Here is a 15,705-nt window from a genome sequence, read left to right on the forward strand (position 1 = left end):
CTGAAATTATTGAGGTGATTAACCAAGGATAAACCAAAGCATACTAAGAAGCTGGAAGAGCTTAATGAAAACTTATGTGGCACAATAAATAAATAAATAAATATATATATATATATATATATCAATTATAAGGTCACTGATTCTGCTATAAGTGACCTGACAAATTGAACAAAATTGGTGCAGAAGAAAAAGAGAGGAAGAGATTATATTTACCATTAGGGATTTTATCAATCATTAGTCTTGAAGACAATTGATTTAAGCAAGAGTGTGTACAATGTGCACCGTACAGATACAGAAACCAGAATCATCTGAGCGTGATGTAAATTTGTGGATCTTGAACCCTCAATGTGGGATCTGACTCGTCCCATTTGCTCTCCACAACAATTTGATCAATCAAAACTTTGCTTAAGTAGTAAAAGGAGGTGCGGCATATTTACAGTCACCCGAGAATGTGAAAACAGAACTTGAAAGTCATCTGCATTCTTCATTGCTACTAGTAGTGACTATCGCAGTGGAGTTTCCAATTTAACCATCATCTGAAACTTTACTGGGATCTTCATTCTGCAAAAATGCACAGAGATCAGACAAATCAATAGGCAAAAAAGAAATGCATAAATCAAAGTAACTGCCAAGACTAAAACAACAGTATCCACTTACTCAAGGAAAAGGTAAAACAGGCAAAAAGCAACTTGAACCTTACATGTTGACTAAACAACAAACTATGTGTTCAAATACCAAACGCAAAAATAAACAAAAAGAACTACTGGTTTTTCTCCAACACAATCGCAATCACGAATTTGTCAGAGGTTGATTATACACCACAAGGGCACTAGCTAGATTCATCAAAAGTTGCTGATATATTTGGTTTATATCAGTTATTTCTGAGTCCCTAAAATTTTGTTGCGTTCCCTTTGATATGTAAGAAATCTACTTAAAATCAAAATGTGACACTCTCCAAGCAACATTATGTGTAACTGAAGGTTATCACCCGTATTGCCAACCATTATGAATTTCAAAAATAATTTACGGATATGCTCATGATATCCCTTTTACAGCCTTACTATTGGTTCCCTTATGAAGAGAGTAAAATAAAATAGACGATCAATTCAGAAAATTCAGAAAATTCAAAATAGTTGGTCCAAATCTAGGCAATCATGTAAACGAAACCATAAAAAGATAGAACTGAGAAAGAACTGACCTTTTTAACTTTACCATGAGCTGACATGATCTCATAGAACTTGCGCATCAGCATTTCTTCTTCGACCTGCAAATTGTACATCTAGAATCTTCAGTACCGTACCACAGTATATCAATACCATCTAGCATCTGCAGATTGTACATCATACTTTCCCATATGAACATACGTGCATATTTTTATTTTTATTTTTATTTTAGACTCAAGCACATGATCATAAAACTAACTGAGGAATTAAGGGACTACCTTCAACTGATGCAATTCTTCAGACATTGATATTTTGGCTTCCTTAAGTAGCTCACTTTGCTTCTCCAAATGCCTATAAACAGAAAATAAAACAAACAAAATTACAAAAACATGTAACTAATATTCATACCAAAAAAAATCAATTGAACAGACTTACTTCAATATCTCTCCTGTGTATCTAGGGTCCATTAGAGTTAATAATCTGAAATCCTAGGCGCTAATGTGGACTTAGGATGAAGATTGTGATTCAGGCTCCTTTTGGTACGTCGGTCTCAACTGGGTTATACTATTGAACTATTGAACAGAAGTAGATGGGAACTGCACATATCATCAAACTGTTTCCGTTGAAAGAGAAAACGAAGGGAACTCAGAATTTGAACCGACGAAAAAAATTAGAAGTTTGTACAGAAACATCCATATCAGAATTTGCACAACAAAATAAAAAATACATATTATACAAATTAATCATGTAAAATGGAAAATTTCCATAAAATCTGAAACTCACCAGCAGATGGCACCAATGCAACTCAACGGCGGCTCAAGAGGGTCGACGGGACGCGTGGAACTCAACGATTGCGCAATTTCATCAGAATTAATCAGAGAGGACGCTTTGACGGTTGAGAGGGTTTTCGGCTTGCAAACTCAAAGCCTTTCTTTTGGACGGAAAAAGGGCCTCTTTTAACTCTTTACAGCTTCCAAATGCTTGGGCCCAAAACAAAAGGAAGGCTTATAATGCACCCAACAATTTAATCAAACTACACCCAGCACCAAATTTTACTTCCAAAGTTTTACCCTAGGACTCGTTTGGTACGTCAGACAGTACTGACTAATTTATGTTGGATAGTATTAATTTGTTACGGAGAATGCTGACTGTTTATTCATAATATTATAAGGCGTTTAGTGTTGTTCCAGATAAATAATCTGACTAAGTTTTAATGTGTTTGGTGTTCTGTTGGATAACATCATATCAGACTTTTTTAAAAAAATTCTTTAATAATTTAAGTGAAAATTGAAATTGAAATAACACAAATTTTTTTGGTAAGATTCATATCACAATTGTTTTTTTGTTTTTTTTGTTTTGGCCAAATTATTGACAAATCATTTTAGCCATTAGATACATCCAACAGTTGCCTAATACCAAAACAAGAAACCTCTCTCACGATTTTCTCTTCCCTCTTTCTGCTTCCTTCATTGTCTTCCTCGCCGGCCCACCACATCATTGATGCAAAACCTCCCAACTAAAATTTGAATATGGGATTTTGATCAAAAAATTAAGATAAAAAATTTGGAATCTAGCTAAGCTTTGAATCGAGAGCCAATTATACTGACCCATCAATTTAAAAATTAAAACAGGATTGAGAACCAAACTTGTTTGGCTGAGCTTTGAATCGAGACAACATAAATGGGAAAGAATGAATTTCAACACCAAGCAAAGCTGCAAACTTGGGTGTTCAAAATTCAAACAAAAAAACCACCTCACACAAATTATTGATTTGTGTTTTCCACAAACAGTTACCAAATAGTCTTTGAAGAAGACGAAGAGTGAAGAGGAGAAGTATATTGGAGAGAGTATGAGAGAGAGATATGGATACCTGGAGAAGACTGAAGTGAATAACCATTGGAGGAGATAGCAAGGAAAAACCCTAGGAAGAAGAAGATAAAAATAATGTCTGATTTTTCACGTAGAACGTGTGTTTTTTTTTTCCTGACCTTATAATTAAGCGTGTATTATCTAAACCGTGGTGTGTGGGTTGTATTAGTTAGTCAGGTAAGGAGAGTATTAAAAGCCCAAACATTTTAAAATAGTCAGGTAATTAAATAATACAAGTTGACACCAAACAATTGGTATGGACTATTTACTCATATCTAGAGTCTAATACGGTGCACCAAACGAGCCCCATGTGTACTAAAATAGTGTTATGTAATACTCCTCTTACCACATTTGTATACCACATTCTCATATCACCTTATGTGACAGATGAGGTGGACAACCCTATCAATTAAAATTAATTTAACATTTTCTTTCTTTTCTGATTTATTGATACTTTTTAATTGATGTGGCTGTACGCCTGATTTACTAAGAGAGATGTCAAATATCAAACATTAAATATGAATTTGATGGTTTATGTGGCAATTTGACATATAATAGAGTTTTGAATTCCACCCGACATTTCAAATTAAAATATTACTTTTTGCTCACCACTTTAACACAAGGTATACCATCACCACCTTTCTCAATGCTTGACACGTGTCTTGAGCATAACCATGGTTCCACAAATACAAAGCAAAGAGTTATAATTAGGCCCGTGGACACATGTCAAGTGTTGAGAAGGATGACGAGGGTACACCTTGTATTAAATGGTGAGCAAAAATATTTCTATTAGATTATTACTTTCTAGGCACATTAATTGAAAAATGATAATAAAATAATATCACAAAGTCAAACAACCAAAAATAACAATATGAGAGAGAAATGTTATATTCCAAATAGGATATAACATGGTTAGAGTGAGTTTCAACTAATTTTTTTACAGGCTAAAAATGTCAAGTTAGAGAGGGAGATTTTTTATTTTTTTTTCTTTCTCAATACAAGCGATAGTCTAAATTACAGGGACAAGGATTTCACACACACGCACACAACTAAGATATCATAGGAGTTCGAACTTGAGACCTCTAGTATGCAAGTAAATGTCATTTTCCATTGGGAGAGGGAGATGCTTTTAAGTCAACTTGTTTGTAGCATATTTTGAAAATGGACCAAAAAAGGTCTATTTCTAAAAAAGAGAACTGTTGAAGCCCAGACCCAATATATTTCAATTTCCTTGCCTTTGAAAAAGATAAAAAGGAACCCTTTTGATAATGGGCCGACAATGAACAAAAATTAATAAAAACCTATGGCGTTAGGAAGCCCAAGCCTTTGAGCCACGCTAAAGTTAAAAAGATTGGTAAACGTTATTAATTAACCCATGTGAGGATCTGAAGACGGATTGTCAACATTAATGGCGACTTGACCATCTTCTCGCCTAACAAGAAAAGCAAGCTGGATAAAAGCCACCATGACATGAAGGAGTTGATTGCCAACTAGATTTTCAGGTTCAGAAAACTCAAGTCAGAGAATCACCTAAAAAAAACAGCAGTTTTGTCAGAGAAATCCCATCATTTCACCTATGAACCAGTCCAGATCAATAGATCAATAGCTGAGTTTGGATAGTAGCCAAATATCATCTTTTAGAAAACTCTCTCTCCAAAAACTAGACGCAACATCTCGAAAATACTTGAAAAACTCAAGATCTTTTCAAAAAAGCCTGCTTAATTTCCAGATAACCAGTTGACAACTCATGTGTTCATCTTTTTGTTGCTATACCATCTCCATGGTATTATTTCTTTCAAATGATCAAATTGAATTCATGTATCCATCTAACTGGATAGAGAAATCTCTAATTTTTCTTTGCATTGTAATCGATATTTTGAATTAGTTAAATGGATAAATTCAGAACTCTTGTTCTGCCTTGCTATCAAGTTTAAATCAGATAAAGAGATCTCGGAGTTTATCATAACTGTTTCATTAAGTATCTGCTATTTAATTATTTTTACATATTTTAAATCTCTATAGATTAATTTAATTTTCCGCCTTCGTGTTATTTAAATTCAACACTCGGACCTAAAGCAGAGGTCTAGGCCCGAATACAGCCCGGTTAGTCCTAAAGTAAAATGTTAATTCAGGCTCAAACTATATCGTTGGGCTCGAATTAATTGGAATCTTGACTTGATCTAAATGCCGATTGAATTTAAATTAGGTTTTCGAACCCAAATAGGGTATCATTAACCATGATTCTGGTTCCCTCTTTGTTTGATTAGATATTGTTCGTATCTATCAGACCAACACACATAAATGAAAGAATATTGAAGTTTTCTTGATTGAGGCATAGAAAAGAACTCATTCAAGCCAGTACCCCCCTTGGAAAACAATGGCTTGAGCAGAAGTCCAGAATAAGCGCAAACACAACAAATCAACATCTTACACCACTCATACCAGGTCTATTGGGCTGGTCTTATACCCAATAGTGGCATGCCTACGCAACTCTCGATCAGGATAGAAGGAACAAGCCGATAAGGGCCCAGCCCGAGCGCCCCTGTTCTTGTTAATCTAATTCAACTTTCAATTTTTTTCAGAAGTTGAAAGAATCCTCTTTGTGAGCCAGCAAAACCAATCGGGACATTAGTGTTGATCCAACGACCTCCTCACTCTACAAAGCAATCAGATGAAAGTCATCAAAACCATCAGAAGGAGTGTTTGCGGGAAAAAGGACCAACACAATTGTTTATCATGTTTTAGATCAAGATTCAATTAATGCTTAGGTAATTCAAATTCCAGAGATGAGGCCAACAGGTTTTGCAATTCTGTACTTTAATAAGAGAACAAAACCATGTTCATGTTTTTGGTTGGTACTTTGGCACTCGACAAAAGCCATAAAGCTAAAAATGAAAGCCTAACTTTCAGGACTTGGACCACACCTGCAAAAGTTCAGCAGCACAGAGTGCTTTAACGCTTAATTAAGGTTATTTGATGTAAAGCAAGTAAGTAACCAATTATAATAAAAGAATCATGTTGTATTTGGACAGGTTTGTTTCATTATTTTTTCTTTTCTTTTACCAAATGTGCCATGTTTGTTTTATTTTTCAGCTCATGGGTTACTTCAAACTTCAATAGTAGCTGCAAATATTCTATTCAAGAATTTTCTGATATAGATTCCATATGTATTCTTTTCACTTTTCCTTTACATTCTCTACGCGCATGCTTTCAGCACAGAACAAAAGCCTATCTGGGTCCTCTCCCTCTTGTCACCATCCTGTCCTGTCCTGATATAATATACACATATAACTTAAATTGAGAGACTTTTACATATCAGTCGTTAGATGGTTGAGATTGCACTGTGTGATACCGATAGAAAATCTAAATGGTTCACATGCACAGTTGTTAATTAGCATGATTCATCCAACAAAGTTCTTTTTTGGGGGGTAATTAGCATAATTAGCATGCAGTGATTTTATGTGGAGTCCAAGCAATCACCATGTCGTTCAGTAGACCAACAACACTAATCCCCCAATGTGTATATCAAGTTTACACCCTGCCTCACCCTTTTGCAGCGGCTAGCCATACCAAAAGAGACAGCTGTATATAAGCGCAACCCCTACGATGCACCCTGCAAACCAAGAAAAAAGTGGGGAACAAGAGGATTGAACACAAAACCTCTTGCAAACTAGTTCCAATATCAATTAATTTAGAACCAATAACGCTAAAAGTTTAAGCTATTAGAGAATGAGCCAACAATGTATATCTGTCTACATTACAATCATAATCACAGAGTCACTAGAGCCAACTGCTAAACAATACCAGCTATGGCCAACCAGCCTTACAAATGAATATTGTGGCCAAACTCAAGTAACTTTACAATATATAATTAAAGATAATCATTTCATGCCTGGCTTGCCAATGAAATAAAAGTTGTTCCTAAATGATGTGCTCAACAAGCATCACACCAAAAAGACATCCTAAACCAAACAAAGAGAGAGAGAGAGGCCTGAATTGCAACAGCCAACAGGGAAAGATTCTAATTTCATCTTTTTGGGGTCAACAACAACAAACTAGTTGGCATGAATTGAACTTTTCGTCTTCTAACTGCAATTTGTATGTTGCCTAATCTTGGCAGGTCTGGTTTTATCATCTAGCTAGGACGGCTTCGTGGAACAGCTTTAGTTCATTACAATATTAAAACGAATTTTGGAAAAGATTTCAGCAACAAAGTAATAATCACACAGATCAGTGACGATCATGTTGATAATTTTGTAAAGAATGTCAGGAAGATTTTTCCAAATAATTAAAGTTATATTGTCATGAGATCACAGCAACTATCATAATGAGTCCATATGGTCCTCACAATAGTATATGATAATTGAGTTTCCAATGCCATTAACACAAATTAGTATGAGAATCTCTTCCCATGTGCCCTGCCATAATTACCTCAATTCACATAAAGCTTCCTTCTTTTGTTATGTTGTCTGCAAATAATACAAGCCCTGTGATGAGTTGTAAGTGCAGTTCATCTCTGCTTTCATTTGGTTGCTTTTGAACCAGAAATTTCATATGCTTGAGGATCATATGTCTCCACTCGAAACCCTAGTGTTAAAATTATCTAGTTGTTACAGAATCTGGAAAGTCACTATCATCTACATGAAGATGAATATTGAACTCTGTCAATCAAACAGACAGGAAACAAGATCCATAAATAGGGTTAAGGAAGTGGTCCCTTGCCCTAGACTGGGGAACTTTGCATCATGCTGAAAGGAAATATAATTTTATCAGAGAAAGAAGAAAAGTAACAATAGATAATGTTGGGCAGAGAAGCTCAACTAGCAAGACCACATGGTATGGGACACAGTTCACAAAGGCCAATCCATGTCCGATTGGCATCCACAATGTTTCCCCTATCTTCTTTAATTGTGGGGCACATCCCTGCAAATTTTTCTGTGGTATGCCATTGACAAGTCCAAACGTAGCTAGCTAGGCAGATTGCAGGACCTGATTTTGCAATGTGGGATTATGTAACCCTTTGGACTAAACCATCTAATGCTTGTCTCAAATCCGACCAATTCTCATGTACAAGATCTTTCCTAAGATTGTGACCCAAATTTTGTTGCACATATAGATCTTCTTCTTCATAGATCTTAATAAAGATGCAAACTTTCACATTTGATATTAAAATCTCTCTGATGTGCTGTATATGAGCAGGTGTGCTAAATTACAAAGATATAGAAAATAATTTTAAAAAATTAAAAAAGAAGTTGTTTGCAGGTTATTAGATTCTCGATGCAAAGTAAAAGTAATAAGTTATTGAAGCATTATTATCGAGATGTGTTTCAAGGAGAATATGATAAAATTAACCCAAGTGACTGAATAAAAGTTTGGTTCTTTTTTCTTAGTGACATTGGAGAAGTGGATTTGGAGCATTGCATGTGAGCAAAGGTGGAGGGAATCAAAAAAGATTGGATAAAGGAAAAAAACGTTCAATTTGTATTGTCCACTATAAAGAGAAGAATAGAAATGTCCATGATTTTGATTGGACCAGACAATAAACAATGGAGATAATCCTAGCTATCAGATGTTTGCAGAATACAAGACTGACTTCAGTTAATGTTATGTTCTTGGTTCATTGAATCAGCAAACCAGCAGCAATGGCATCAATTGGCATTGTGATTTCAAGCGCATTCACTGAATGGGAAATTTAATAATAGGAATAGCCACACATGAATAGGAATGAAGGTAAGTGAGACATATAATTATAGTCTATAAAGAAAACAAATAGTTAAATGTACACAAATACAAGGACTATGAGATTCACCTCTTTGCTATACATCCACCAAGTTGCTATAAGGCTTTTTATTTTATTTTATTTATTATAATCCTTTTCTTTCTTTTTCACGTTGAAGAAGAAAGGGATGCAAGTTCCACTAAGGAAAGGTCAAAATGAGATAGAGAATATCCTTAATTAATCTAATTCATGAATTTTTATGCAGAACTATATATGTTTCGATTCCTGATGTGTTAATAAATGCAATGAAAGTTAGGAATACGAATAATTCTTTAGTGCTAATACTCATGTGATAGTAAACACATGAAGGCACAACCAATTGAAAAACCCTAGCCCCCTTTCTCCCAAAAAACACTTTTAGAGCCTTTTCCACTTTGAGTAGGGAAGAAGCCATTGTTCTTCCCCCCTCCCCTCTCTTCTCTTTTTCTCTTCCTCCTTTCACCTCTTCCCCCATTTTCAAAGACAAAGGGTTTTCCCTATTTGTCTTAGTTTTGTTATGATTTTCATCCAATCATTATTGGTGGCTGCGGCTCAGCGTCGGATCTTCACCTGCATTTCGTGGTCGGATCTCCACCACCATCTCTTTTGCAATTTCTTTATGTTTGGAATAAGTTGCAGAGACTCTTTGGGTTCTCTATGTGGTTTTCACCTCTCCTTTTGTGAGAGTTTTTCATCTCTCCTTTGTGAGAGTTTTTCATATCTCCTTTGTGAGAGCTTTTCATCTCTCATTGGTGAGAGTTTTATTTGTATTGTTATGGCTTGGTTTTTTCAAGCTTTATCTCTTTTTTATTATTCTAAGTTTGCAATCTTAGTTGGGATGCCTATGCCAGAGTTTCTTCGATCTTGCATGATCGTTGGTCGTTGGTGGAGACATACCTGATTTTCTTAATTTTGATATTAGACCGCTCCGTTATTGTAATGGCCCTTTTGTGACTAGTTTGTATTGGCTCTTTGTGGCTAGTGACTTTTTTGGCTGAATTATGAATGCAATCATAGAATTTCTCAACCCAAAAAAAAAAAAAACACATGAAAATCTAAATCCCATTGCCTACTCCTAAGGCCGTACCTAAATTATGTTACCCAATTTGTTTCCACTTATTCGATATCACTCAATAATTTCTCTAAATATAAATTTTTATTTATTTAAGTGAAAGCTAAATACCACTTCACCAACATTTCAAAGCCTTTTTAAAACCAAAGAACAAAACGAAAAAGAGTGTTACTTTGAACTTTCACGTACCAAGCGAAGAATATGTTACAAGAAAAGCTCAATCTTTGACCATTTATAAGTTCTTGTTACTGGTTATGTTTTCCTTGAAATAAAAATAAAATATAAAAATAAAAGTGGTATGGTTCCATATTTAACCGTTTGATTTAGACGTGTCGGGAACGGAAAATGATGTGTTGGTGGGGGCGGTGGTGCTGATTCAAAAGGGGGTTACGAGAGAGAGAGAGAGAGAGAGAGAGAGTGGGAAGTGGTAGCAGACTGAGCTTGGCTTTTTGTGTTTTGTGTAGCTCTGGTGGCTGTCAAAGATAAGCAAACAGCTCATCTTTTTATGGGTGGTCTCTTTCTGGGCTATTAGCTTTGTGGGGTTCTCTAAGGATATCGTGCTTTCATCTCATGCAGTGTGTCTACACATTGTGTTTGTTTGTTTGTGCCACTGAGATTGATTCCTGGTACTTTACCAAAATGATTTGAACAAGGAGAAACCAGTGCTTCCGCTCCTACATTTTTAAGGTGGGTTCTTCAGACTCTCTAAATCTCTTAGCTTTGGATTCAATACATACTTTTCTCTCCTTATCTCCTCCTTTCTCTGTTTGCTTAATGCTTTATTATGCTTCATACTGTCATTTAGTTTCTGAAAGTTGAGAATTTTTCGCTCAATTTGGTCTCTCTGGTCTTCATTTGAGGTGGGTTTTTGGTTCTTCCTTGTTTATTTTGATCTTGGGTTGTGCTAGATTTTCTTGCATTTATTGTAATATATGGCAGAAGGGTATGTATTTGGTTTGCGTATTCAACCTGTGCATGACAGCATGTGTTGCTTTGGGTGGAATTTCAATGCTTTATTTGGTAAACGACATGGGATGTTCTCGGGTTTGATTCTGTGTCACATTCTGAGTTCTAAATCTGATAGTCTTTCAGTTCCACTTGTGGTTAGAGACAAACGTGTTGGTATTTGATACTGATGCTCGCTTGTACACCCCAAAAATTGATGCTTTTTTGTTGGTTAATTCAACTAAGATCGAGATATGTTGTTTTGCTATTGCAGGTGTTCTAACTACAAAGTGAGGAAGGAACATTTCTGTAGAGGAATGAGGATTGTGGGTTTCGGGTTCTGAAACTTTGTGGGCCAGAAAAAGGTCTTGGTAGTTTTTGACCCTTTGGAAAGACAAAACAAGGAACTGAGAAGGCAAATAGATAGAATGAGAAGGATAAACAAATAAGGCAAGGGCGGTGGTGTCAGTTTTAAGCAAGTGGGGTTTTTTTTTTTCTTCTTCTGGCTTTGAGAATTATATATGTTTGGGATGGTCAGTTGGTAATGGCTTATGTCTCCTGAGCTGGCCCTGTTTCTCCGGGGTCCTTGGGTTGTGTAGCCATTTCAGGAAGCAACCTCTCCTTTTGGTCTCTTATCATTCAAGTGAACAATGTGTTAAAAATCACTTAATCCCATTTACTCTTAGTTTCTTTAGCCTTGGTTTGTGGGAAAGATTCGGTCATACTAAGAAGAACACCAAAGTTTCCTAAGATCTATTCTTTTTTACCTTGAACATCCAAGATATTCAGCTGTTTAATCACCACTTTTGGGGGTTTCCTTATATTTTCTGGGGAACTTTGATATCAAATTGGCGGTGAAGACATTTGCAGGCTTAACAGAAATCAAGAAGAAGGAAAACATAGCAGCAGATCTCTTCCTTGCCAAAAATGAAGTTCATGAAGCTTGGATCCAAACCTGATTTCTTCCAGACTGATGGAGACAATATAAGGTGAGTATAAGATCTTGCTAGTAACCCAGTTGCTAACTTGTTAGTATATTTAGCCCTCTTCATCTTTTTCCTTGATATTTATATGCGCCATTGTTTGGGAGATATTTATCAATTTACGTTTCTGAAAAAGTCAGATTTAAATTTTAAAAGCTTTAGTGGAGGCACAAGGTTATAAGTAGAACTGTGAATAATACAGTTCTGACCTTAATTTTCTCAACATGGATTTGGTAACAATTCAAAATGTCTTAATAGTCCTGTTCGTGTTTAGACTCATTGACTTTTTCAAGCGTTGATCTGTTGTCTGTGTAGCTACATGAGGAACTAAGATTTCACTTCAACTGTGTCATTGTATTAAAGGTTTTGACTTTGAGGATGGAATAATATACGTATGCAACTTTATAATGTATTTATGTATGTATGAGCATACGTACATATACATTCTGTATGCTCCATCTGAAATTACTTTTCCTTGTTGGGTGCCATCCCACATTGATAAGGGAAATTAATTTCATCCGTGAAAGTTGATAATTTACTGTTAATAATCAACAATCTTTAGCTTTCTAAACTAGATTTGCAAAGTTATGGTCAAAATAAAAGGTTATGGGCAGGGAAGTCTGTTAAAATTAAAAGAAAATTTACATGATTTCTGTATTAACTTTCTGTTTAACAAAGCCAATGTAATTTCTAATTTTTGTTATGTGTTTGCTCATATTATTCTCATTCAAGTAAGGGCATAGTTTTCGTCAAGTTTGTGGTTGACATGTGAAAATTTGTGCATACAGGTACGTCGCAACTGAGTTGGCAACTGACCTAGTTGTTAACGTCGGAGATGTGAAATTTTATTTGCACAAGGTATAAAATCTGTTTGATCTTAAACAGGATCCAATATTTTGGTCAGTCGCTTGCTATTTTCTAAACATTTAATATGGATTGATGGGTAGACAGTAATGTACTTTTCTGAACTCATAACCCAGCTAGGTGAGAGGGTCAATTTGTTCCAATTTCAGAGTTGCCTGACTAGGGATATACACTGTCACGTGATTCTCTCTAATTATATTCCAAGGCGACATGGTTTTGATCCTATTAAACCCATTTTTCACTATTGCTTTGGGTCATTTACTTCACCCTAGTTAAGGCTGGGTTCAAACCATTGCAATGGCATCTGTTTGATTGCCAAACGAAACAAGCCAAACTTGCATTGGATTAAGACACAGTGATGGGGTTTTGGGATACCAACATTTTTTTAGTTGGTAAGCTCCTTAATGCATTCATTCTAATATTCTTTGATGCTTCTGTAGTTTCCGCTTTTGTCGAAGAGTGCACGCCTGCAGAAACTGGTCGCAACCACAAATGAAAACAGTGATGAGATCCACATCCATGATATTCCTGGTGGACCTGCTGCTTTTGAAATATGTGCCAAGTTCTGTTACGGCATGACGGTCACTCTCAATGCATACAATGTGGTTGCAACTCGATGTGCAGCAGAATACCTGGAGATGTATGAAACTGTTGAGAAAGGAAACCTTGTCTACAAGGTTGAAGTCTTCCTAAACTCTAGCATCTTCCGCAGCTGGAAAGACTCAATTATTGTTCTTCAGACTACCAGGTCTCTTCTTCCATGGTCCGAAGAAGTTAAGGTGGTGAGCCACTGCCTTGATTCCATAGCTTCCAAGGCTTCCATTGATACCTCCAAGGTGGAATGGTCATATACATATAACCTAAAAAAGCTACCATCCGATAATGGGAATGAACACTGGAATGGTGTGGGAAAACAGCAGGTAGTTCCAAAAGACTGGTGGGTAGAAGACCTCTGTGGGCTTCAACTTGATTTATACAAGCGGGTGATAAATATAATTAAGACCAAGGGAAAACTCTCTGGTGATGTAATAGGGGAAGCCTTAAAGGCATATTCTACCAGAAGGTTATCAGGTTTTAGCAAGGGTATGATTCAGGGTGGTGATGTCATAAAGAATAGATCATTGGTGGAGACTGTAATCCAATTACTTCCTGCAGGCAGTGTCCCTTGCAGTTTCTTACTTAAGTTGTTAAAAGCAGCAATATTGTTAGAATGTGGAGAAATGGAAAAAAGTGAATTGATTAGCAAAATTGGTCAGCAGCTTGATGAGGCTACAGTTTCTGATCTTTTAATTCAAGCCCCAACTGAGGAAGCACTGATGTATGAAGTTGATATAGTGCAAAACCTAATTGAGGAGTTTGTGACACTTGATCGAAGTGCTCAAACTGATCCTTCAATGGAAGCTGAATTCCAGGAGATTAGAAGCCCCAGGTTCCTATCAGATACTTCCAAGGTGAAGGTGGCAAAACTGGTTGATGGCTACCTTACTGAAGTTTCACGTGATCCCAACTTACCTGCATCAAAGTTTGTCAGGCTTGCTGAAATGGTATCAAACTTCTCAAGACCAACCCATGATGGACTTTATCGTGCCATTGACATGTATCTAAAGGTTAGTCATGACACTTTTGTAACTATAACTAACAAATTGCATTTTGTTTACTCCTCCATTTCTCCCCTTTCTTCTTTTTTCTTTTTTTGGTTGTTGAGACTTCTTTGTATATTTTTTCTCCAAGGCATCCTGCACAACTGCCGGTAATCATTGCTCACCATAAAAAATACAAATGTTTAGTTTTTGTTTATTATGTTTCATGACTTAAATTTTTGTAAATGCAATTTCTAGTCGATGTGTGCGACTTACGTACAAGCAAATATAGCAGGTACTTCCTCAGTTTTGAACACATTTGTGTAACCGATACGTTGTGTGTTGGTGCAGGAACACCCAGGGATCAGCAAGAGTGAGAGGAAGAGAATATGCAAATTAATGGATTGCAGGAAGTTGTCAACAGATGCCTGCATGCATGCTGTGCAAAATGAGCGGCTGCCCTTAAGAGTCGTTGTGCAGGTCCTTTTCTTTGAACAGATTAGGGCTTCAGCATCCGGCGGCAACAGCACACCTGATCTACAAGGGTCCATCAGGGCCTTGCTCCCTGGTGGGTCTCATGGGAGTTCAAGGTCCACTACAACCAACACAGAAGAGGACTGGGATGCTGTGCCGACAGCAGAGGAAATCAAAGCTTTAAAAGGGGAGCTTGCTACTCTAAGGTTAGGTGATGCGAATCGGGGAGTAGGCAATGATAGAAACGCGAATCACGGTGCTACAAATAATTCTGAAAAAGTTGCTGCCAGTAAAATGAAAGGTTTGCTCATGTCAAAAAAGATATTTTCTAAGCTCTGGTCAAGCAAAGAAAGGAATGGTGAAATTAGCAGTTCTAACACATCGGAGAGCCCTGGTTCTACTTCTACCAATGCAGAAGAAACAAAGTCCACCCGGTCGAGGAGTAGGAGGCATTCAGTATCTTAGTTCCAGGCATGTTCAGTAGATCAAATGTATACATTCTTGACCTGTAACTCCATCTCACGTATTCGACATCAGGAGTTAGAATCAACTGACATGTTTTTGGCTGATATTCCACTGGGATTTTAAGCAAAAGAGGTCATATTGTTAGAGTAACAAAAGAGCCCAGAAATTTCATTTCTTATAAGAAGCGTTCATTATCTAATTGTTGTTCCCAGATTATCTGTTGGTTTTCAGTTCTAAACTTATAATGTGGGCTCAGATACTGACACAGTTTTGATGTACTCTGATCTAAATAAACTTCTTGTAGTTGCACATCTTCCTTGGGCTTTTATTTTCTACAGTGTCAATTGGCAATTGTTATTACTCATCTAATCCTTAATCTGAGAAGAGCAACTGTTTAGTGCAATATCATTATCATACACCCCAGTCCTTGAGTGAGGGAAAATTGCCAAATTAGCCTCTGCCACTATGTGGTTTCTGGCCCAAAATTGCAGTCCTTTGGTAACCAAAGTTTGGTTGGTCCTGGCCCAAAGCT

At 36.5% G+C, this 15,705-nt stretch overlaps 2 protein-coding genes across 4 annotated transcripts; one reads left to right on the top strand and one right to left on the bottom strand.

Moving 5' to 3' along the window:
- Window positions 1-178: 178 nt before the first annotated feature.
- On the bottom strand, window positions 179-2,117 carry LOC117632198. Of its 2 annotated transcripts, none has more exons than XM_034365624.1 (5): window positions 1,947-2,117; window positions 1,599-1,759; window positions 1,442-1,514; window positions 1,199-1,264; window positions 179-561 (listed from the first exon to the last, which is right to left on the bottom strand). In XM_034365624.1, the coding sequence occupies exons 2-5, from the start codon at window positions 1,628-1,630 to the stop codon at window positions 526-528; spliced, it is 207 nt and encodes a 68-aa protein (XP_034221515.1). In that variant the 5' UTR covers window positions 1,631-1,759; window positions 1,947-2,117; the 3' UTR covers window positions 179-525. The 2 variants fall into 2 exon arrangements, with proteins under 2 accessions (XP_034221515.1, XP_034221514.1); XM_034365623.1 differs by having other exon boundaries at window positions 1,599-1,776.
- Window positions 2,118-10,288: 8,171 nt separating this feature from the next.
- LOC117632200 (BTB/POZ domain-containing protein NPY5-like) lies at window positions 10,289-15,486 on the top strand. Of its 2 annotated transcripts, none has more exons than XM_034365625.1 (5): window positions 10,289-10,549; window positions 11,082-11,796; window positions 12,579-12,648; window positions 13,095-14,261; window positions 14,586-15,486. In XM_034365625.1, the coding sequence occupies exons 2-5, from the start codon at window positions 11,735-11,737 to the stop codon at window positions 15,171-15,173; spliced, it is 1,887 nt and encodes a 628-aa protein (XP_034221516.1). In that variant the 5' UTR covers window positions 10,289-10,549; window positions 11,082-11,734; the 3' UTR covers window positions 15,174-15,486. The 2 variants fall into 2 exon arrangements, with proteins under 2 accessions (XP_034221516.1, XP_034221517.1); XM_034365626.1 differs by lacking the exon at window positions 10,289-10,549 and adding an exon at window positions 10,563-10,722.
- The last annotated feature ends 219 nt before the right edge of the window (window positions 15,487-15,705 follow it).

The sequence above is a fragment of the Prunus dulcis genome, chromosome 6 (genome assembly GCF_902201215.1).
Source record: "Prunus dulcis chromosome 6, ALMONDv2, whole genome shotgun sequence".
Taxonomy (NCBI): Eukaryota; Viridiplantae; Streptophyta; class Magnoliopsida; order Rosales; family Rosaceae; genus Prunus; species Prunus dulcis.